Source organism: Urocitellus parryii, chromosome 6 (genome assembly GCF_045843805.1).
Source record: "Urocitellus parryii isolate mUroPar1 chromosome 6, mUroPar1.hap1, whole genome shotgun sequence".
Lineage (NCBI taxonomy): Eukaryota > Metazoa > Chordata > Mammalia > Rodentia > Sciuridae > Urocitellus > Urocitellus parryii.
Window position 1 is genome coordinate 60399684 of NC_135536.1, and position 25704 is coordinate 60425387.

Consider the following 25704-nt stretch of genomic DNA (forward strand, 5'->3'; position numbering starts at 1 on the left):
GGTATTGTGTCCAACTACAACTAAAAAATATTTTTAAAAACTGTATTAAATTGGGTATTTAAGATTACCTCTTGGAATATTGCTAATAGCCGAAAAGAACTATGTTACAAACAGCAAACACTACTTAAAAAGTATGGTAATACATCTAATGTAATGCCAAATAAATTATGTTCAACACCTACCTGAGTAGGTACCAGCTACTAGGCACTTTGCAAGGTACAGAACAGTTAATTTTTTTATAAAATATTAATGCAAGTAAAATATACATTTTTCTCACCGTTCAATCAGTAAGCTTAGCAATTCCTGTGGTTTACAAAACGAACGATATGTAGTAAGAAAAGTACGAACAAAATTGGGATCTGAAAAAGTAGAGCATAAACATATTTAATGTTCAATTTTACAGTTTAATTAATTCAAAGTACCATATTTCCCTTCCTTTTTAATTTGGTTCTTCCTGCCAACTGTGGTATTTTCTTGATAAATAAGGATTGTTTTCAAATTTTTAAAATTTGCATTAATATGCAAATTTATGAGCACTTATTTAATAACTAATCAAGTTAACAATATTATATTTTAGAAACATTTAATTAGCTATTTATCCCTTTTGATTCTGCAGTATTTTAATATTCTGGAGGCAAATCATTTTTTTTTCCCTGAGATCTTCAAAATAATTCTGGGAGTAGGTATTTAAATCTGTAATGAAACAGATGAAACATGAGTTGACAATTATTAAAGTTGGATGATGGATAAATGGGTTTATACATTATCTTTGAACACCATTAAAAAGCTTTTGGGAATTAGCCCTAGGTAAGTACTCACAATGGGTTTCACATACCTGCATACATATGATATGTTAACCTTTCAATTAATTTCACCACAGTTCCTCCTTTAATAATGGGGATTCCACTTCTACTTTGCAAGTTGTCTTCAAAAACAATGTTTTCCTCAGAGTCTTTTACCACAAAACGATACACATCTGGACTTGGTAATCTCAGTGGCTGATCATTTTCTTCTTTCAATAAAACAGAATCTAGCATTCTATCTAGAGTACTACGATAATGAAGAGAAATAAGGGCTGCCATCCAATTATTTTTCTCTTCTGCAGACTTAGCAGCAAATATTATGCTGTTTTCATCTTTAGATACTAATTCAAAAGCATGTCTGCACTCACAAGTATCTTCCTTATCACAGATTTGTACTTTCCTCATGACAAACTTTTCTTTTAATCTATATTCTGCACTACTGTAACCTGGAAGCCGGGTCTGGCCATGATTAGGTTTACAGCTGATCATTAAGCCATCAAAGAGAAAAATATGTCGTTCATGTTTAGCACCAATTCTTGTCAATGGTCCTTCCATTATAAATTCATTGCAGCACTGTCCAATATCTTTGCCTTCCCATCCATCTATGTTTTTCTGAATTTCATTCATTTTTTTGATGGCCAGGTGCTTGCTTCTTAATTGACGATTATAAAAAGGGCAAACAGGATCCCTAATAAAAAAATGAATATAAGATTATTCAATGATTACACAGTCCTAATTCCTAATTTCTTCAAGTGAGAACTATCTCAAATCAAGTGACAAAAATATTAAGTTGGGGTGAGGGTGTAATCCAGTGGTAAAGCACATGGTTATCAGAATACACGAAATTATGGGTTAAATCCCCAGACTTTCAAAAGAAAAAAATTAAACATCCAAATACTAAATTTTATATACAACATTTACTTTTTTCTAACTTTGTCCCTAAAATATACTTTCATTACTGTGAAAGTGAAGTACTACAGACTATATTTCAAAATTCCTAATGCCATAAGTACTAAAATTACAAAAAAATCCTAAATTCTTATACTGATTATACAAAAATTTTTTAGATTCATTAAGTGTATCTTAACATTATGACAATGCTAACCTAAAACTAAAACAACCCAAAAAAGCGAAAGAAAAAGCACAACTTTTAAAAATGCAACCATCATTATAAATTACACTTTTTGAGAAAAACCAAGTATCAGATACAATGAAGCATACAGAAAATATTCATTTTTAAAAAATATTTATTTTTCAATTGTAGTTGGACACAATACCTTTATTTTATTTATTTATTTTTATGTGGTGCTGAGGATCGAACCTAGGGCCTCGCACATGCTAGGTGAGCACTCTACCGCTGAACCACAACCCCAGCCCCAATATTCATATTTTTAACAGTTTGGAATTACCCAGGTCGGCGTCTAGGTGAATACTGCTTGTAAATTCGGTCCATACTACCTTGAAGATTCATGAGAGCAGTAATAGCTTGGTTCAAACATTCTCTGTCTTCTTGCTCTTCACTACATGCTTTCAGTTGCTAACAAAAAAAAAAATGATAAATTAAAACTGCATTGTTTGATTCTTCTCTCAATTTTCTTATAATTAGAGAAAGAATCATCAAATATTTAAAACTTTAAATACATTTTAAATATACTTAATAAAATTAGCTAAATTTTACTTTATGGCCTCTTAAACCAACCTTTTTTTTACAAATACAATATAGATACAAATTATTGTTAGCAAACAGTAAAAAAAAAAGACTTTTTTTTCACAAATAGTTAAAAATGAAAATCACTGGAACATCTTCCAGATTTACAATAATAGCCTAAAATACCTAAAACATGAAGACTGCATGCTACTTTAATTTACCAGTAACTATGAATATAGAAAATAAAATAAACTCCCACAGATGATTTTATATTCTCTAATGATTAAATACTCAAGTTTTCAAGTTTCAGAAAGCTTACAATTTCAAAAAGCTTACATATCTTTGATTTACAACATAATAAAGTAGAAAAACACTTCAATCCATCAGAAACTTTTCTGCTAAGAGAATTCATAAAGAAATCTACTAGTATGTTTATACCACAGAATTCAACCATTCTAGTCAAAAATCAAGAAACTATAAAAATTAATATTCTATCTTATAACCATTGGAAATAAAATTTAAAAACTGGCTTGTTAATCCCCAAAGCTCTGGTTTTATTTAATTTTCCAAAATTCATTCACATCTCACTCTCAGAAAGGAAGTTTACTTTGTAAAAAATAATGCACATTGGATTATGCTCCAATGTTTCAATCCTTTTGATGAAAAATTCAAAGTAGAAATAATATACAGCTATCATACAGAAATTATCTAAATGTATATTTATGCAAGAACAAATATGGAAAATTATTATCACTTCTTTTAGAAAAATTTTAAAAACTTAAATCTATTTTATTTATTTTTTTTAGAGTGTGCATATGGTCAACTTTTTATGTATTTATTTATTTTATTAATTGTTCAAAACATTACATAGCTCTTGACATATCATATTTCATACATTTGATTCAAGTGGGTTATGAACTCCCATTTTTCCCCCGTATACAGATTGCAGAATCACATCGGTTACACATCCACTGATTTACATATTGCCATACTAGTGTCTGTTGTATTCTGCTGTCTTTCCTATCCTCTACTATCCCCCTCCCCTCCCATCTTCTCTCTCTACCCCATCTACTATACTTCATTTCTTTCCCTTGTTTTTCCCCCCCTTTCCCTTCACCTCCTCTTATATGTAATTTTGTATAACGATGAGGGTCTCCTTCCATTTCCATGCAATTTCCCTTCTCTCTCCCTTTCCCTCCCACCTCTTGTCCCTGTTTAATGTTAATCTTCTTCTCATGCTCTTCCTCCCTGCTCTGTTCTTAGTTGCTCTCCTTATATCAAAGATGACATTTGGCAATTGTTTTTTAGGGACTGGCTAGCTTCACTTAGCATAATCTGCTCTAGTGCCATCCATTTCCCTGCAAATGTCATGATTTTGTCATTTTTTAGTGCTGAGTAGTACTCCACTATGTATAAATGCCACATTTTTTATCCATTCATCTATTGAAAAGACATCTAGGTTGGTTCCACAGTCTAGCTATTGTGAATGTGCTGCTATGAACATCAATGTAGCAATATTTTATGATCTTTAACTTCCTAGAAACTTTGTGCAAACTTTGCCTTTTCCTCATTTTCAACCACAATCTCAAAAGCATTCAACAAGATTTTCCTTTTTCAGTAAGGAAATGGTTGAATATTGTTTGAGAACTTGGTCCATTATCTTTCATTTAAAGTCCTAAAAATTATTCCACATATGAAACACAGAGACAGTTGGCCTTTTTATGCAGAAGTCTTGCTATCAGAGATTAGCAATAAAAATAATTTAAATGACTATCATTAGAAGAAATGCCTTAATCCCTAGACTAAGAAATAAAACAATGAAGCATTAGCACAAAAGGGTCAAATTACCGTGTAAAGTTTATGACCTTTAAAGGTGAAAATTACTAGCAAAACCACTTATTTTGTTGCTTTAAAAATTTCATGATTCTTCACAGCTACACTCTAAAATACTTTAATAAAGATGGATGTTGATGATAAAAAATGCTTAAGGCATTTTTATTCTGTTTTGTTGGTAGAAATTCCCAGATTGCCACTAATGTTAAGATTCTGGGGCTACAAGAATAGTAAGTATCTACTATCTATTTAGCTTAAGCCTGCCCAAACTCTTACACATCTTTTTAAAATAGTTGTGTAATAATTACAAGTTGTCAAGCAGGAAAAAAAATTTCAGGATATTTATAAAATGAGATTTCCTACTGATAATAGTATGTAAAACATGACTCTGGCATAACCTTCATCCAATAATTTGCAAAATATTTCTTGAATTCTCAACAGTATTAGTTCATAAATATCAGCTTAAGAATATCCAAACTAGTTCTCTACAGATATTTGAAAGGCTGTATTCTAAATTTCTTACACTGACACAGAAATTACCATTCTGAACTACGTGCAAATCAGTCATTCTCTTTTATGGCTCCATACACTTTCTACATATTGGCTCTGCCTTCCTAAACACCCAATGAACTTAGCCTCTAGGTTATCTAGAAATGCCTCTTTTCGAGGAAGATGGCTTCAAATGATGCCTTTTCTCTCTTTATTTTCTTCTTTTGAAGTAATAGCACATTTACAGAAAAGTCGCAAAAATTTACACAATTCAACTCCTATATACTATCAATCACTATTTTTTTAAACATTTTTCCACAAGTTTCATCATTCTGTGTTCACCATTCCCCCCCCCCCCCGCCCTTGAACTATTTATTTAAGTGTAGTTTGTGATACTATCCATTTCCTTGAAGAATAAGGGGAACAACTGCTGAATGATTGTGAGATTATTTTTGGAATGTAAGAAAAACTCAAATGTAGAACAAATAGTATTGTTCCCTTTAACTCTTTTAATATTTCAGTGGTACATTTTAGAATAAGGATTTTCTTTCTTTCTTTCTTTTTATTTATTTATTTATTTTACAGAATTATAGTATAGTGATCACTTTCAGGAAATTAAACACTGATAAAGCTCTATTACCTAATCTATAGTACATACTCCAGTTCTGTCACTTGTCCCAGTAACATCCTTTAGGATTTTTTCCCCCCAATATAGGATCCAGAGTTGCACTAAGTTCTCACATTTCTATTGTCAATCTGAATAGTTCCTCAGCATTTGTCTTTCATGACTTCTTCAAATGAGTAAGGATATACACACTTACTAGGATAAATCCTTAAACATCCAACAACCATATGATTTTTTTTCTAACTGCCCTAGGAAGAATTAGTTATTCCTACCATGGTGGTCTCACAGTATCATTTCTATTAGGCACTTATAGTATAATTCCTTATTCTTCTTCATTTCCTTCACTAAACTGTAGACACCTTAAAGACTGTGGCTATTCTATTCATTCATTAGTATACTACCTGTGCGTGGTAAGTACCCCAAAGAATAACTAGCAGTACTTAGAATGACTTATTTTATAAACACTTAAAATTTTAGGTGTTAAGACAAATAATGATGAATATTTTTTGAGTTCTCTGTCCATTTTCTTTTGAGTTATCTTATTTAATCTTTATTATATCTCTGCAAGATAAGTGTTATTTTCATAAACATGGTACAAATGAAGGAAGTGAAGCAGAGAAGTTAGGTAATATGCCTAAAAGGAGCATTAGAACCTATACTCAAACCTAGGAGCCCTAACCCCAATGTACAAACTTTTGGCTGCATTACTCTCTCTATACATTGACACCAAACACAGTTGTGTAAAGCACTGGCCTATTTCTATATCTGATGACAAACCGAAAAGGATCCCTTCTATGTTAAAAGCAAACTGGATAAGTATAATTTAATGAAATTGTGCTTTGGATGAAAGGTCAATGAGAATAAACACCCTTGCAATATATGGTTAAATTAAGTAATAAAATAGAAGTGATTAATTGAAGTGACTAATTTGTAGTATCTTATAAACCTCCCTGAAGAGATAATCATTCTTCTCAGTTGTGTGCATCTTATCCAAGATTTTACACCTCATTTAAGCTTTTTCTCAACTCTAGGAGACTTCACTAAAATATTTACCAAGCTTCTCCTGAATTCCTGTAAAATGCTACAACTACCATGGATATCTGTATGTCTGAAGCATGGGAAATTATAACAAATTTCGAACTTGTCTCTATTGGAATAGAAGCTCTGCCTAGATGTGAAATAATATGTGTGTGATTATTTTTTGGTAGTAATAAATTTCTTTTTAGATTTTTACAAAAGTAGAGTTAGTAATTTGGTGGGAAATTCAATTCATTAAAACTATGATTTTTTAAAAAAATTGCTTTAAAAAACAGCCCCATATTATTTTTATTCAACATGTCCTTAAATGATGTGTCAGTACTAAAAGAGTAAATATGCAGTAAAATATTTCTCAAAGTCTTTTTCAAGGTTCAGGACATTTCTTTCAATAGATATATCTCAAGCTTTTGATGTTATGAATTTACTCACACATACTCACAAAAAGAATGACAAAGCAAATATTGCATAAGTTAACAACTGGTGAATCAAGGTGAAGGGAGTTTAGTGTTTCATTTTTGTAACTTTTCTGGTTTTCAAGGTAAAAAAATATTACCTAAAGAAACTTCAAATTATTTCATATTGAAATAATGACTTATATTTCTCAATGACTTCATTAAAATTATTAATAATACATCTTCCTGTGAAGCTTTAAAATAGAGACCTCCTTAAATAGGGAATAATCCATAAAGAATTCATAAAGAGAGTGTTGGCTTCATATGAATAATACATGCATGACCCCAGATATTTACTTGAATTTCTAAAATATTTCTAGATAATGTACATGTCTTTTCAGAAGTCCTATCATTAGTCTTATACTTGCCTTCTATGTTTGTCAACATTTTAAAATCCTGATTTGTATATAGTTAAAATATTTTTTTCCCTATCTGGGTGATTACAAGGTTGCTCTTATAGCTACTATGTCTGCATGTAAGATCAAGACATTGACTATGATGGCCTGACTCATCCTGAAGCCACAACTACCTTGTCACCATTCACTTACTAGATCTCTTGGTTCTTGATGATGTGACTAAGAATAGTGGTTGTTTAGTAAGTTAAAATAAAGCAAAGAATCATTTTTAAAAAGATATATAGTATGTATATTACATATACACATAAAAGAATATATTATATATGCTTTTGAATGTGTTACTTGGTCCTAACTGTGAGAGAAAGAATACTATACTGCATGGTTAAAAAAAAAAAACCTCAGAAGTGATTTTCTTAAGAAGTTAAAATAGGATGAAAATTTAGAGCAATGTTATGCATAAAAATTATTATGTAAATAAATCAAGAATTAAAAGACTAGTACTAAGTGTCTCTAAAAGTTAATTTCAAAAAAGTAAACTTTTCTATCAGATGGTAACTCAAGATTAGGGTGTGAAATGACAAATAAATTTTCTACCACATGGAAATGATCTGAACATAAGAAAGATATATAGAATATATAAATTCCTAGAAAATTTATTACACACACACACACACACATCCTTAGCCCTAAGATATTTTATTTTTGTGAATAAGAAGTATTTAAAATAATATTATCAGGTCAAAAACTAGTTTTCAGATCTCATAAATGTACTTCCTATAAGGCTCAGGAAGTTTTTGCCTTACCTTTAATAATTCAAAATAATGCCAACAATGATACACTGGCACCAGCATAAGACGAGGAAGGACATAACGAACTGCTTCTTTAAAACCATCAGCAATGGACTGCAAAGCAAAAAAAGATGTAATAATGTACCTCTGACATCAAAGATACATAAAAGCAATTCCTAACAAATAGCTTTAAAAAGTATACAAACTTGTCAAAACTATAATGAAAAGCATAAGCTGTATTGAAATTGTAGTGCCATAAATTAAGTTTTACCTCATTTCCCCCTTTATTAGAGAAATATATATATTTCTTCGTCTCGGTAAAGCTTAAATAACTCTCACAAAAGTGGTCTGCAGCTTTTCTTCAAACATTTGGGCTTCCATATACCTTAAAGGCATTCTGAAAAGCTATATACTCTCTTGCACATTTTTATGTTGTCATTAGAAATGTTCACAATTTAAATACTTATAAAGCATGTATTTGAAGAGATGATGTATAATATAAATGTGACTTAAATATATTTCATCAGTGACTGAATACATTTCAGACTAAGGCTATTTAACTTATGAAAAATGTTTGCTTTACAACTTAATTGACAAAGCCAATCTTCATCGGCAAAACAAATAGCCAGATCAAACACTAGTTAGAAATCCTGAGTTGATTATTATATTCAAAACATATTAATTATTGTATTCAAAACATATTAATATGGTCTCAAGGAGTAGAAGCACCAGGAAGAACTTAAAAACTGCTTCTAACATACTACCTCCAGGTAGTATGAGAACTTTACAAGCTGAATTTATACTGAATGAATAATGAAGAACTTTTTAAAAAGTTAATATTCACCTTTGTAATAAATATCTTGCTTCTTAGTTCTTAGGTAGCCAGATAAATGTGACAAGGCAGAAGGAGATATGACATTCACTACCAAGAGTTTTTACCATAAGCAACCCATATCCTTCTTTTGGATAACCTTACTTTGTATTCAATAAATTCTCAGTAGCAATGTTTTATTTTATTTTATTTTGTTTTTTCTTTTCACTGGTTCCCTGGAGATTTCTTACATCTTGGATCAATGCGTAATAGGAAATTCAATGTGGCAAGGGGTAAGGTATAAGAGGAATTAGAAAAGAGAACTTAAAATACATAAAAAAAAGGGTCTCAGGCAAACTAGGAACCGATTCCCCTAAAGTTATCTGTGCATTTTTATCCCTTGAAAAACTTTCATGTGTACCTAGGGATAGGTATATACAGGTGTTGAAAACTGCTAATCTGTAGAATAGATGATTTTCTAAAAGTTATAAGGGTTTAAAATCAACTCATGCTGATTTTTTAAAGTTGACTTACTGATGTTTCTCCTCAAGAAAAACAATGACAAGACCAATATTTAATATGAGAAAGAATATGATAGGCTTCTTTGTAAACATTTTCCTCATAAATACTCTAATTCAGATATTTATACTATGGACAAAAGTATAAAATAGAAATATGCACTGTATTTTGCAAATTAAATTAATTGTCAAAGGTAGTTTTTAGCATTATATCCTGATTAGAACACCATGGTAGTGTTATTCAAAAAACATATTAATATGGTCTCAAGGAGGAGAAGCACCAGGAAGAATTTAAAAACTGCTTCTAACATACTACATCCAGATATAATAAAGATAACAGATAGTAAAATAACAAAACATTAACTGCCCATAGCTTTTCCAATGTACATATTTAAGGGAGATGGGTAAAAAATAATATGAAGATAACTGACAGTAGAGTGAAAAAATGGAAGGGTGGAGTAGCTAGAATGAAGAAAGGTTAGATGGTTTGCTTGCTCGTTTTAAGAATACAGAGTTGATCATTTCATATGCTGGAAGAAAGAGCTAGTCTAGATGTAGAAGTTGCTACAGGTAATTAGTAAAGTATCACTTATGTCAATGAAACATCTAAGTATTGACAGAATAAAAATTTTGCCTCTCTTCATCTATTTTCATTTTTATCTAAATGCATTATTAAACCAAGAAATTCATATCTTACTTCTCACTTCAGTATTTATCTTCTTTAAATTGTAGACCTGACAGAGAAACCAATTTGAGAATATACAATATATTCTCATTTCTTTAAAAGATTTCTCCAAATCTTCCTATAGGAAATATGATACTGAAATAGCTCCCCAGATTCAGCTCTATAGTCTCATCTAGAATGTGCCAGATTCTTCTGGTTGTTCAATATTTGCAACGTAGTACTATAAAAGATTTACCACATTAAGAGCAGACTGAAAGAAGATAGAAAACAGGAAATAATTTAAAACAAGCTTAGAATTAATAGATTTTGAAGAACTAATGAAATTTATTCTAGCATTACAAACATTTGAAGGATAAGATGGTGATGTATTTCTTTATTTGTTTTATAAAAGAAAAGAGCATTTAAGTTAAGTTTACCTGAAAGTGTAGAGCAACTGCAGGTCTAGCCATCAATTTACTAAAATGTTCATTAAACTCTGGTGAAAGAATGTCCTGTGATAATGTTTCATAAGGATCAAATGCTTGCTCCTGTTTTTTAAAAATGAAAATGTATTAGGTTTAAAAGAATATCTTTTCTACTAATATGCTAGAGATCATCTAGTGACAAAATTCTATTCAAGTCCTCAATAAAGTATCATCCCTTCTTGCTTTCTACTTTTCAAAAACAAACAATAATTATGTCTGCAACTGATAAATTTTTTAAAATGTAAGCACTGACCTTGAACACTAGATGCCAAGAGGCAATGGATCTTCAAATAAATAATGGACTCTGTGATCACAGGTGTCAAGGTATTAAAATGTACATTTTATTCCCAGTAAATGAGAAGTATATTGATAAGTAAAAGAAGGCTGGAAACTCAAGCTTATCCAAGTTTAAATAAGTTTACATTTATGATACTTTAAAGGAAATAACATTGATACTCAACAGTTTCCAAAATTAAAGAAAGGAGAGCAAAGAGAACAGATAGTAAAATAACAAAACATTAACAGCCCATAGCTTTTCCAATGTATATATTTAAGTAAATTTCTACTCTCCAATAATAACCAATAACTACAATGTTTAATTAGAACTAAGGCTAGTGCTAATGTAAAATGGTATGGACCCCATAAAAACAATTTGGCACCAGGTGTGGTGGCAACACCTATATTTTATTAGAGGCTTGGGAGGCTGAGGCGAGAGGATTGCAAGTTCAAAGCCAGCCTCAGCAACTTAATAAGGCCCTAAGCAACTAGTGAGACCCTTCTTTAAGTAATTAAAAGGGGCTGGGGACTTGGTTCAGTGGTTAAGCACCCCTGGGTTCAATCCCTGGCCAAGGTGGGAGTGGGGTAGAAAATTTGGCAGGTCTTCAAAAAGCAAACATAGAATTACCATATACAACAATAATTTCACTCCTAGGTATACACCTAAGATAAGTGAAAAAAATGCAATGTTATTCATAATAGCTAAAAGGTGGAAATAATACAAATGTCTACCAACAAATGAACAGGATGAATAAAACAGGGTAAAGGTTGAGTATCACTTATCAAAAATGCTTGGAACCTAGAAATATTTCAGATTTTGGAGTTTTCTAGATTTTGGAATATTACATAGATTTTATGGGTTCAGCATCCCTAATCTGAAAATCTGAAATCTGAAACTTCCTGAAATTCCAAACATATTTGAATGATGGCTCGAAATGCTTTGGAATCCAAAACTTTTGAAAGCTGATAGCAATCAAAAAAAAAAAGGGGGGGGGTGAGCATGGTGCAGCATGCCTATAATCCCAGCAACTCAGGAGACGAGGTAGGAGGAGTGCAAGTTCAAGATCAGTCTCAGCAAATTAGCAAGGCCCTAAGGACTTAGTAAAACCCTGTCTTAAAATAAAATGTAAAGAAAGAGCTGGGAATGTAGCTCAGTGGTTAAGTGACCCTGGGTTCAATCCCTGGTACCAAAAAACTCTTTTTAAAGTTTTGGATTTCAGATTAGCGATGTATATGAAATGGACTATTATTAAGTCACAGAAAGGGGCTGGGGATGTGGCTCAAGTGGCAGCGTGCTCGCCTGGCATGCGTGCGGCCCAGGTTTGATCCTCAGCACCACATACAAACAAAGATGTTGTGTCCGCTAAAAAATAAATAATATTTTAAAAATTCTCTCTTTTTAAAAAAAAAAAAAGTCACAGAAAGGAATAACATTCTGACTCATGCACTGACAAGAATTTTAAAACATGCTAAATGAAATAAGCAAACACAAAAGAATAAATATATGATTCCACTTACATGAAATACTTAAAATAGGAAAATTCACAGAAATAGAAAGCAGATTAGAGGTTACCAAGAGCTGGGAGAGGGAAAACCGGAAGTTATTTCTCATTGTGTAGTTTTCTGTTTAGGTGATGAAAAAGTTTTGGAATGAGGTAGGGGTGATGGCTGTACAATACTATGAATTTTAATTAATACAAATGAACTGCACCCCTAAAAATGGTTAATATGGGGCTAGAGATGTAGCTCAGCTATACTGCACTTGTCTAGCATACTTTACATAAAGTCCCAGCATACTTAAAGTTCTGGGTTCAATCCCCAGTGCCAACAACAAAAAAAAAGGATAGAAAAGAAAGTTAAAATGGCGTTTACATTTATAAACAAAATAAAAATAATATAGTATTTTAGAACTATATAAAAAATATAATATTTTAGAACCTCATATATCTTTAAGAGTACAACAAATTAACAAGAGAATAACAATTAATATGACATCACAATATAAAAACATTCTATTAAGAATCAAGGCTGAATGTGAAGTATCAGTAACTGAATATTTTCATCCTGTCATTTTCTTTGTCCTACAAAATGGACCTAATAATTGATGTATGTTTTCAGAAAAATATAGGCAAAGTTTATAAAATTAGGCACTTTTACATGAAATCTAAAGATAGCACTAAAAGAAATAAAAATGGCCAATAAGTATAAAAGAATGCTTAACATCATTAGTTTTTTTAAAAAAAACAATGATATGCATTTTTTCCCCATTAAAATGTCAAAAACAAACTTTGTTTACAATAAAAAGAAAAAGAAAGAGAAAAAAACTATAACCTTCTAAAGATTAGATGTTGTGGTGTCTCCATATAACAGGGTATTCATATGTAAAAATTCTGGTGAAGTATATTTATTAACATAGAAAACTTTTATAACATACAGGTAAAAAAGGTTATCAAATAGGACAATCAGGGCTGAGGTTGTAGCTCAGTAGTAGAGCGCTTGCCTAGCAAGCACCACATAAAAATAAATAAATAAAATAAATGTAGAAAAGAAATCCAGTCTTTAAAAAAATAGAACAACCATTTTACTGTAAATACAAATAGGTTTGTATGATACATACAAAAATATTTGTAAGGATTGAGCCTGGGGTTGTGGCTCAGTGGTAGAGAGTTTGCCTATCATGTGTGAGGCACTGAGTTCCATTCTCAGCACTGCATTTAAATAAATGAATAAAATAAAGTCCCATCAACAACTAAAAAAAAATAGATATAAAAAAAATTTAAAAGGGATGGGGTTGTGGCTCAGTGGTAGATTGCTCGTCTAGCATATGTGAAGTACTGGGCTCGATACTCAGCACCATATAAAAATAAATAAATAAAATAAAGTCACGGTGTCCATCTACAACTAAAGAAATTTTTTTAAAATTTTAAATATTTCTAAGGATAAATGTTATCTAAAGGACAAGTTATCTCAGGGAGTTGAAAAATAGAATGAATTTCATTTTATTTGTCTCTATTTTTTTAATATTTTGCAATAAGCCACATTAGTTTTCTTTTCAGTTTTGATCTTTTTAAAAATTTTTTTATTCTAATTTGTTATATATGACAGAATACATTATAATTCTTATTACACATATAGAGCATAATTTTTCATATCTCTGATTGTATACAAAGTATATTCATACCATTTTTGTCTTCATACGTATACTTTGGATAATGATGTCCACCTCATGCCATCGCCATTTCTAACACCATGCCCCCTCCCTTCTCCTCCCACCCCTTTGCCCTGTCTAGAGTTAATCTATTCCTCCCACGTTCCCCCTCACTACCCCACTATGAATCAAACTCCTTGTATCAGAGAAAACATTCAGCATTTGTTTTTGGGGAATTGGCTAACTTCACTTAGCATTATCTTCTCCAACTCCATCCATTTACCTGCAAATGCCATGATTCTATTCTCTTTTATTGCTGAATAATATTCCATTGTGTATATCCATTCATCTACTGAAGGACACCTTGATTGGTTCTATAATTTAGCTATTGTGAATTGTGCTGCTATAAACATTGATAAAGCCATATTACTTTTATAATCATTTATAAGATTACCAAATAATTTTCTTAAATTATTAAAAATTAATATGAAACTTTTCTATTTTTGAAAATTCAGTCTAAGATTCACAAAAGCTTAAGAACTATGGTCAATAAAATGTATTTTCCTTTACCTTAAATGCACTTACCATTTTAAAAAATATCCTAAATGTTAGTACTCTAGTGTATAAGTTTTCACTAAAAATATTAATATAAGTCACTAAAACTATAAGCAATGTAATTTTAGTTTGCTACTGGTTAAACCTCATATATATATATATTTTTGGTACAAGAATTGAACCCAGGGGTACTTTATCACTGAGATATATCCCCACTCCTTTTTATATTTATTTATTTATTTATTTTGAGATAGGTTCTCACTAAGTTGCTGAGGTTGGCCTCAATCTTGCGATCCTCCTCCTTCAATCTCCAAAGTTGCTGGGATTACAGGTGTGCACAACAGCACTTGCCCTTAAGTATTTTTTTAAATAGTAGGCAGATTTTACAAAGAATACCTTCCTTAATTTCTTAATACAGTATTTAGGATTTTAATGAGAATTTAAAGTAGTTTTGTAAACTTACTTCTGCCAAATCTTCAAAACAGCTGCCAGCTAAAGGATGAGGACTGCTTTCATCTGTCATTTCAACTGTGTCTTCAATTAAGCCTAAAAGTTTCACAGTCAATTCATGTATATCTGAAATGTTACTGAAAATCTTTTCGATATCCTGAAAAAAAGAAAGGTTAAGTAAGACCTGTGAGGGTGTGAATTACACTTTAAAATTACTAAATACAAACAGAACATAAGTATTAAAGGTGCATTTTCACCCAAAAAGATACTAATATATTACAAGACATAGTGAAAGTCAACTGTAAATATCGAAGAAAAATTTCAAAATATCTTGTGTTATAGAGAGTAAAAATACTGGAAAATATAAATTCAGGATAGTTTTCTTCCATAATCCTAAAGCCTCACACCAGTAATGATTCTAAGCAATTCTTTTTTTTTTAATATTTGTTTTTTAGTTGTAGTTGGACACAATACCTTTATTTTACTTATTTATTTTTATGTGGTGCTGGATCGAACCCAGGGCCTTACACATGCTAGATGAGCGCTCTACCTCTGAACCACAACCCCAGCTCCCTAAGCAATTCTTGAAATAAAGAATTCTGGCATGTGTGTTTCTTCAAAACTGGCTATGATGCTAAACGACTTGATTAAGGTTGTATAGAGTTAGTGAATGACAAGAGCTGAGATCAAACTGAAGATACCTCAGTTTAAAGATACCTCAGACACAGTCTGTTTTTACAATTTGTGATTCATCTCCTGAATTTAAGAAGGAATTAAAGATTTCATTCAAAATCCAATGTGTGAATTATATTTAGGTTAAAAAGGTTTGAGTCCTCTGGATATAAACAAATCATATGACTAATTATCCAGGTTGTGATCCTCTATTATTCACCCTAGCAACTTGTACTGTAAATATCATGAGCTTTCGAATATAACAAACTTGAGCTTAAATTCTCCACCATGTGTAGTATGAAATGACAAAGTGTTTGGTCTTTGTCCCTGATTTCTATGAGGGGGCTCATTTTATCATATAATCTAATCCTCAAAAGAATCCTACCAGAATTGGGTGTTAGTATATCAGATATGTCACCATGAGCAAATTATTTACTTCCATCCTAACTCTGTTTAAGGGGAGCCCAAGGCTTCAAGGTCAGCAAGGAAAAACAAGAATGAAGAACCCAAATTCAAGTTGAGGTCTATAACTAACCTGAGTAAGTCATAATTATTTCATGTCAATTTCCCTACTAGAAAGGTAGAAATAATGATACCTACCCTATACATCTCATGACATTGTTATAAAGGCCAAATAAAATACTAAAGGACTTTGAACCACAAAACTCTGATGACTTAAGATCGTATGTCAGGTGGGAGTTACTGACATCATTAAACTAAATATATGTACCAAAGAAAAAAGGTTTCTAGTATGGTGGCACATGCCTATAATTTCAGCTGCTTGAGAGGCTAAGGCAGAAGGACTCCAAGTTTGAAACCAGACTGGACAACTCAGAGACCTGTCTCAAAATAAACTTTTTTAAAAAAACATTGTGGATGTAGCTCAGTGGTAGAATTCTCAGTAGAGAATCTGCCTAGCATGCATGAGGCCCTGGGTTTTTGTGCCAGTACTAGAAAAAGAAAAGGTGGGGGAGGGAGGGAAATAAATAAGGTAAAGGCCAATTAAAACACCTTAAATTATCATTTAAATTCATAACTCATTCTTTTGGAAAATAATGAGAAAACTAAATCGGTTCTTAACCTTAAACATTCATCCAGCTATGTCTTAAGTGTTAACACCACTCTCATTTTTTCATGTAATAGTTATTTTGAGAATGAAGTTAGGAGGTATAAGATAAATAAGCTAAGGGCAGAGTATTTTTAAAATGTGTATGAAACATACAGATACTTAAAATTAATCATGTGATAAAAGAAGGAAAGAAGAAAAAAATTTAAAGATAGTGTTTGTCTATCTATTAAGAGCTGACTTAAGAAGCAATAGAGATAAAAGAAAAAAAAGATAAGTCTCTCTGAATCCCCATCCTACTCATGCCACTCCCACCCTGTCTTCAGCAGGGCAGCTCTCCTTTTGTTTATATGTGGCATTCAGTTAAAACTTTAAACTACTGCCTTAAAGTAACTACCAAAAGACAGGAAAAAAATCATAGATCTATTTTTTAGACCACACCTTCCAGTGAATAACTAAATCTTAGATATTAAGTAGCAATATTCACACCAGTGTAAACCCCCTCCTTCTAATTTTGTGTCCCCTCCCATGTCACTGCCCTTATCATATAACAATTTGCATATTTTAAATCCACAAATATACCAAAGAATATTTATATATGCTAATAAAGTAAAGAACATTACTATTTATAATTTTAAGCTGCTATTTGGTTTGGGGGATACATAGAATTTCAAATCCAAAAGTCACTTACAGAAGGTTTAAATAACTTTCTGTCAGAAAGAAAGGCTTCTCGAAACACTTTTATAATCATATTTAGTTCCCGCAGATACTGTCTTTCTTCTGCAATTTCAGTTCTGACAAGATCATAGTAGTTTAATTCACCTGAAGAACTAGGTTCATCTTCACAGAGAGAAACCAAACCTATATCATCCTGATCAAACATGTCCATCAAAACCTGAGAAATATAAATCAGGAATATATAAAGTTATTTTCTTTACTTTAGTAAAACTGTCTCAAAAAACTTGAAATTGCAATATTAAACAACGAGAATTATAGGTATTATAGGCAGATTTATACTAGAAAATTTAGGAGAAAAAAGAAAAATGTAAAGATGAAGGTAAAAAATGTTAAAGTCAAACTGGATATGGAAAAATAAATACTTCTGAAAATAATACAAACCTAATGGTGAAATATACACATATGTATAGGTATGCATCTATATGTATACACACGTATGTAATATAAGATACACATACATACATACAAACATATGTAAAAAAGAGCATACATGAATCTGAACCAAATCCCAGTTCAGCCACTTACTGAACTATGATTATGAACAAGTGATTTATTCTTCTGTAAATAAGATAACCTATATGTAAAATGTCACTGATGGAAGAATTCAATGAGGTAATGTACAAAAATGTATACTACCATGTCTGGTGAATAGTAGGTATTTGCATGGTAGCTCCTTATTGTATTATAAAGAAAGTTGTATGCACTTGGTTAGAGTTAAAAAGGGAAAAGTGGCTGGGCATGGTGGCACACTCCTGTAATCCTAGTGGCTCAGGAGACTGAGACAGGAGGATCATGAGTTCAAGACCAGTCTCAGCAAAACAAAACAAACAAACAAACAAACAAACAAATAAACAGAAAGAAGAAAGAAGCTAAGCTTCTTTCTGTGAAAGAAAGAAAAGAAAGAAAGAGACAGTGAGACGCTGTCTCTAAATAAATACAAAATAAGGCTGTGGATGTGGCTCAGCAGTAAAGTGCCTCTGAGTTCAATCCCCGGTACCTCTCACCCAAAATGGGAAAAGTGAAATGACATATTGTAAAGGTAGACAGTTGATAACAGTATGAATTTTCTGATGCATACAATCAGCTTTTTGTATATATGGGTTCCATATCCAAAGATTCAATATACCTCAAATCAAAATTATTAGAAAAACTGCACCTATGTTGAATATGTATAAAGACTATTCTTCTTGTCATTATTTCCTAAACAAAAAAATTTACACAGCATTTATGTTGTGTTACATATCACAAGTAATCTACAGATGAGATATGCATAGTTTAAATACAAATACTATGTAAAAAACAAGCATCTGTGGAGTTTGGTATCCAGAGAAGATCCTGGTACCAATTCCAACAGACACCAAAGAACAACTTATTTACCATATCAACAACTGCTATTAAGTTTACTTGCTAACTCCAAATATGGTACTGATGCTCAAATAGCTATAGTGACAATTTCTTCTCTCAGAAATAGTAAAAACTGCTACTATATATTAAGTCTGCCAATAGGCAAGAACTTTTAGTAAATCAAAAGCAACAGCAAGCAAGGCATTCCAAGAGGCTCAGGAAGCTGAGGGAAGAGGATCATGAGTTCAAGGCAGGTCTCAGCAAAAGTGAGATGCTAAGCAACTCAGGGAGACCCTGTCTCTAAATAACATACAAAATAGTGCTAGGGATGTGGCTCAGTGGTTGAGTGCTCCAGAGTTAAATCCCCAGTACCACAGGGGAAAAAAATAAAAAGCAACAGCAATAAGGTGACCACATATTTTAAAAATTAATAATAGTTACAAAAATAGATTCTACCTAGGTAATTATAATTCAAAAATGAATAAAAATAATTCTCATAATCCAGGGGGAAAAAGATATTATCCTGAAAAGAAAACTCCAAAGTAAAACTACTTCAAAGGCATAAGGGAAAATTCTGACAACACAGTAAGAGATAACATTCATTCAGAAAAAGACCTACAGATCACCAGAAATTGTACCAGGTGTTGGTAAATTACCATAAAGAAGAAACTAAAAATGAACCCTGCCCTCCTGATCCTTGTAACTCTAACTCAGAAATCTCTCTTAGGGGGTTGGGGTTGTGACTTAGTGGTAGAGAGCTTGCCTAGCATGTGTGGGGTACCAGGTTTAATCCTCAGCACCACATAAACATAAACAAACAAAATAAAGGCATTGTGTCCATCTATAACTAAAAACATTAAAAAAAAAAAAAGAAATCTCTCTTACACCTGGTTGGTTATCTCCATCCCCTTCCATGCTCTAGATTAGACAATTAAACAATCAGCATCTCTTACAAGGATATACAAGACCCAGATTCTGATCTGTCTGCCACAAGTCTTCCCATTCCCATTTCCAAAATTATGTTCTTAAAAACAAATTTGTATCATCAAATGTGGTGATGCACACTTATAATCCCAGTTACTTGAATGCTGAGGCAGGAGGATCATTATTCAAGACCAATCTGGGCAATTTGAGAAACTCTCTCTCAAAACAAAAAAATAAGAAGAGTTGGGAATAAGCTCAGTAGCAGAATACGTACCTACCATACATGAGGCTCTGGGTTTAATTAACACACACACACACACACACACACACACACACACACACCAAAAAAAAAAGATAAAAATGATACTGCATTTCATTGCCTTCTACATAAAATTTTACTTTTTTTTTTTAGGATAAAAGCCATTTATAATTTAAACCCAACCTGCTTTCTCAAATCCCTTGGATCCCTCCCTCTCCTCTTCATTGCCCACTCCATGTGACATACCTTCTTATCACTGAACATCATTTACCCCTAATTCCTAGTCATTTAGACTTTGAAGAAATCCATGGGGTTACACAGGGAATTTGCTGATACAATCTAATTTTAAACAAATATTCAAAATGAAAGGTATGACACATAAAAACACACAAAAAAGAGCTATCACTCTCTTTTTTTCTCCCTTATCAAAGATCCTTCTAGAACAGTCTATACCTGTTGTCTCTTCTCACTCATATTCACTTAACAAGCCCATTAGTCTATAAAATTGGTCTCCCTGATGATTTTCTAGTATCAGATCTAATGGTATATTTTTGTCTTTTTATAGCTAACCATCTCTACTTCTTAAAACATTCCCTTCCCTTGGTTTCTAAAAAGCCATCTGGCAATGGGGTCTCCTTCTCTACACTTAATTCTCTACCATCTACTCCAGGGTTCCATTCTTAGAATTCTTTTTGCAACTACTAAAGTTTGGCTAAGTGTCTCCTAAGGCCCATGAGTTAAAGGTTTGGAACTACTGGTAGAACCTTTAAGAAGTGAGGTCTTATGGGAAGTAGGTAGGTCACTGGGGGCATGCCCTTGAAGGGTATATTAGGACCACAGTTCTTGAGTTTTTGCTTTCTGGAAACCATGAGGAGAGTGGGCTGTTTCACCATGCACTACTTGCCATGGTATGCAAGTAGTGCATGGTGAAACAAGAACAACTGATCAAACAACAAGAACAACTGATCATGGACTGTAATCTTGAAAACTCTGAGTCAAAGTAAACCTTCACTCTTTTTGATTGTCTCAGGTATTTTGTTATAGTTATGAAACACTGACACACAGTAACAAAACCAAAAGTCCTGAATTTAAATAGTAGAGGAATCAGGCAGGTAACATCTATATAAGAAATAGTAGAGACTGTGACAAATTGGAAGATGTATGCACCTAAAGAGAAAGTCTACTGTTCAATGTCAGCTATTTTCTCTTAGGCTTTTTGCCTTTCTTTTTTCAATAAAAATACAGAATCCAGATCTCTATGTGAAAAAAAATTATTTATAAATACAAACAGATGGGAAAAATTTAATTTTTAAAAAATCTCGAGGCTTTATTCACTACCAAGCTTCCAGTCTAAAAACATCTGCTATCCTTGCTCCATGAGTAAGTTCATCCCCTTAGATGATTTCCAATTACTATCTAGATCACAATGATTCCTAAACATTTATATGTAGTCTCAGCATCTCTCTGGACCCTAGACAAATGTTGCCAAAGCTTAATATCTCCTTGTCTAACAAAACCTACATATATATGCTCCATCTCAGAATCATTAATAATATCACCTATTTGTACTTGGTCTTCATAACTACAAAACTTGCCATTACCTTAGACTTATTACTTATCCCATTTTTCTCCTATATCCAATCTATCCCCAAATCCTGTTGACTCTAACTCAGAATATCTCTTAAGTCTGGTCAGTTCCCTCTATTACTTTTTTAAAAATGTCTTCACTTACTTCCTCCCTCTTTTCCAACTGTTACATTTATTCATCTGACCAATACCTATCCACTTTTTTCATCATTTAGCTCAAATATAATTTTTATATAGTTTTTCCAAACTCTCCCTCTCTACCAGATTTTCCTACCAGCTTCAGTTGTCCATTAGCAATCTTCTATTTCCTATAGAAACAACTAACTTATAATGAAATTTCTATTCATATCTGTTTTCCCCCATTAGCCAATGATCTTCTAATGATTAAAAACCATGCTGTCACCTTAAAATACACATCATCTGACATGTAATAAATGTACCGGACATACTTGTTTAATCTTTAAACAAGTATATGTGGCCAAGTGAAGAGGAACACACTTTTAATCCCAGCCACTCAGGAGGATGAGGCAGGAGGATCACAAGTTCAAGGCCAGGCTGGGCAATTCAGTGAGATGCTGTCTCAAAATAAAATAAAAAAGAAAGGGCTAGGGATATAGCTTGGTGGGAAAAAGCCCCTAAGTTCAAACCCCAGTATCATAAAAAATAGTAAGTAAGATAAATAAGAAGCATATGTATAGTGTATTTATTTTAAAACGATTATACTTGTAAAAAAGGGTAAAGGCAAAATTAGTGAAGAATCATAAAAACTATTAGAACAATTAAAGTATTTTGGGGTCATGTTTATAACAAGATCAATCAAGTAGAGGCAGTTCTTGGGGCTGGGGTTGTGGCTCAGTGGTAATGCGCTTGCCTAGCATTCGTGAGGCACTGGGTTCAATTCTCAGCACCATAGAATACCCCAGAAGAGCCAAGTGCTTTTATTTTTTTAAAATTTTTTTCAGTTGTAGTTGGACACGATGCCTTTATTTTATTTATTTTTATGTGGTGCTGAGGATCAAACCCAGGACTTGCATGTGCTCTACTGCTGAGCCACAACCCCAGGCCCCCAAGTGTTTTTATGTTTAATGTTTTAAAAAAAAGTTTGATTCTCAAGTTCTCTGGCAAATCATACAGATTCCTAGAAATCAACATCTTAAATAATTTATTAAACAGATGGATGGTTTGTGAGTTCTTAAAATAGTAATCACTAGAAATCAGTTTAGATTCACAAAGATCACACTGTGTTAAATAATCTCAATACTTATATAACTATAATCATAAATATAGTCATCTGAATTTTAGCTAAGCATATGGCAATCTGAAACAAGGATTAGCAAACTAGAGCACAGAGGCCAAATTCAGCTCACTGCCTATTTTTGTAAATAAAAGTTTTACTAGTAGACAGCCCATGCTCATTTGTTTACGGCTGATTTCATGCTGCCAAGGGTAAAGATAGTAAATAGTTGTTAGAGAAACTGTATGTACTGCAAAGCCTCAAATATTTATCCTCTGCCCTTTACACATAAAGTTTGTTGACCCAGATTTGGACAAGAGATGAAAGAGTAAATGAAAAATTATAATGATGAAAAGTTGTGACATTTAACCTAGAAGAATGCTTAATAACATTTAAAATCTCATTTCCTATACTGTATTTATCAACCATTTTACTAAATAATTTAATCTAAAATAATGTTTCCTGGGGGCTGGGGATGTGGCTCAAGTGGTAGCGCACTCGCCTGGCATGCACGGGGCACTGGGTTCGATCCTCAGCACTATACAAAAATAAAATAAAATAAAATAAAGATGTGTCCACTGAAAACTAAAAAAAAAAAAAAAAATTAAAAAAATTCTCTCTTAAAAAAAAAAAAAAAAAAAAAAGAATGTTTCCTGGACTTGTATACATTATAAAAAGCTGGGTAAAATATTTAAAGTATTATATGTCAGAATTAGATTTTTTAAGATATCCTGGTATTTTAGAATATAGCTACAATAATAGTATGAAAGTATCTAGGGATAAATTTGAATTCAATCTTACATTAAAAAAAATAGGGGCTGGGGATGTGGCTCAAGCGGTAGCACGCTCGCCTGGCCTGCGTGCAGCCCGGGTTCGATCCTCAACACCACATACAAACAAAAATGTTGTGTCCGCCGAAAACTAAAAAAAAATAAATATTAAAAATTCTCTCTCTCTCTCTTTAAAAAAAAATAGCGCTATGAGGTAAAGAAATCAAAGATATAACATCATAATAGTACTTCATAAGATAAAGTCCAAGGGACTTCAAAAGTATCTGTAAACTCAGTAAGTAATCAAGATGACATTGGGGATCAAAAATGTTAATGAATAAATTATATAATAGCATACAGAATCAAGAAGGTCAGAATCTGATGATACTCAGATTTAGTCAGACCAAATCTGGACTTCTGTCTTTAATATTAGCAATCAGTCTGAAAACAATATAGAAAGGGGATCTGAAAATCATGTCACATGAATTTTTTGGTTTTGTTTTGTTTTTGACTCTCAAAAGATGATGATTTAGGACACGAAAAAAATGTTTCAAATAACTGAATAACTTAAAAACAGTATAGTCTGAAAAACAGTATAGTCTGATTTAAGGTACTTCAGAAGACAGAATTAATGAATGAAAGTTAACAGACAAGGTAATTTTAGCTTTATATGAAAAAGAAATTCCACTTAATTCAAATTTTACAAAAACAGTTTTGTGAGAAACAAGTTTACTAGTGCCCAAGAGCACATAATCACTTGACAATCTGTGCTTAGGATTCAGTGTCTTCTAATTCTGAAACTGTTTTGAAATTAACTGCTTTTGCCTTTCAAGAGTCATAGAAAAGGTGAACCTCAAGTATGGTAGGAAGTCTCTCATTTTCATAATTTTTCAACAGTCTGTTCAAGGCACTAGGGGAAGAGGAAGGACAAGGTAAATAAGGTAGCAATTTCTGCAGGGTGGAAAGGGAAGAAAAGTTGTGGTGGCCCATCTCAGGGTGTTGGATCCTTAGTGGAATAAGAAGGGTGTCTGAGGGTGAGGCACAGCCTGATATTAGAGACTAAGGCCTATCAAGATAAAGAGACTATCCATATAATAGGCAGCTTTGGTAAACAGTGTTGGAGCTTAGTGGTTAAGAAAGGCATTTACATGGGAAGACAGCCTACCATGGTATGTTAAAAGCCCTGGAAAGGGAGAAGGATAGTCATATGGTGGGGGAGGTAAGACATGGGGGGGAGGCAGCAGAATAAGATTATCAGAGCTTGAGATGGATAAGGAGAATACACATGAAAGGGATGATTCTAAATTAAAATAGGGTTAAGGAGGCAGCCTATACCAGTGGGGAAAGAGAAAAGGTTGGTTACACACAGGAGGATTGATCAAATAAGAAAATATATCCAAAAAAAAAAAAGAGAGAGAGAGAACCAGTTTTCCCACAGTCAAAAGGGAGTTGTAAATATGAAAAATGGAAGACTAACATGAATCTTATAGTATTATTAGACTGGATTAGAGAGATGAGAAATAAGTATGTGTGTGCATAGATATATGGGGTGCATATGTCACACACAGCATGGCATTTAGAAACAAGATCTGGGTGCTAGACAAGTTCATTGGGTATCACTGATGGGTATCTATATGTACACATATTCCCTCACTCTGGAGTGAGGAAATATGTATATGTGTGGGGTGTGTGTGTGTGTGTGTGTGTGTATTATATATATATTATATATATATATGTGTGTGTGTGTGTACATTATGTATAAGTTACATATAAATAAGTGCATACATGTGTATATACACACATATATATGCCAAAGCAGTGACACTCCAACAGTAATGACCTCATATAGCACCTAGATTTTGGATTCATTCACCAGCACCAGCACAAAACATAAAAAAGAGTACAATAAAACTGGGGCTGGGATTGTGGCTCAGTGGCAGAGCACTTGCCTTGCACACATAAGGCACTGGGTTTGATCCTGAGAACCAAATAAAAATAAGTAAATAAAATAAAGATCTTGTGTCCATATACAACTTAAAACAAATTAAAAAACAGTATGATGAACCTGGAATATTCAGTGTCAAAAGAAAGTACTCCAGAAGGACAAATACCACATATTCTCATTTATATGTGTAATCTAAAATAATAAAATTCATAGAAGCAGAGAGTAG

The 25704-nt window shown here is 32.4% G+C and overlaps 1 protein-coding gene across 1 annotated transcript in view; it reads right to left on the bottom strand.

Annotated features, from left to right (window-relative positions):
* Positions 1-25704, bottom strand: part of Sos2 (SOS Ras/Rho guanine nucleotide exchange factor 2) — a 93970-nt gene that overhangs the window by 39959 nt on the left and 28307 nt on the right. The window contains exons 5-11 of the mRNA XM_026391068.2: positions 17369-17572; positions 14953-15096; positions 10463-10573; positions 8048-8146; positions 2213-2340; positions 836-1491; positions 278-359 (exon numbers count right to left, since the gene is read on the bottom strand). Of these exons, the coding sequence (XP_026246853.1) occupies positions 278-359; positions 836-1491; positions 2213-2340; positions 8048-8146; positions 10463-10573; positions 14953-15096; positions 17369-17572 (1424 nt within the window). The remainder of the gene's footprint in view (positions 1-277; positions 360-835; positions 1492-2212; positions 2341-8047; positions 8147-10462; positions 10574-14952; positions 15097-17368; positions 17573-25704) is intronic.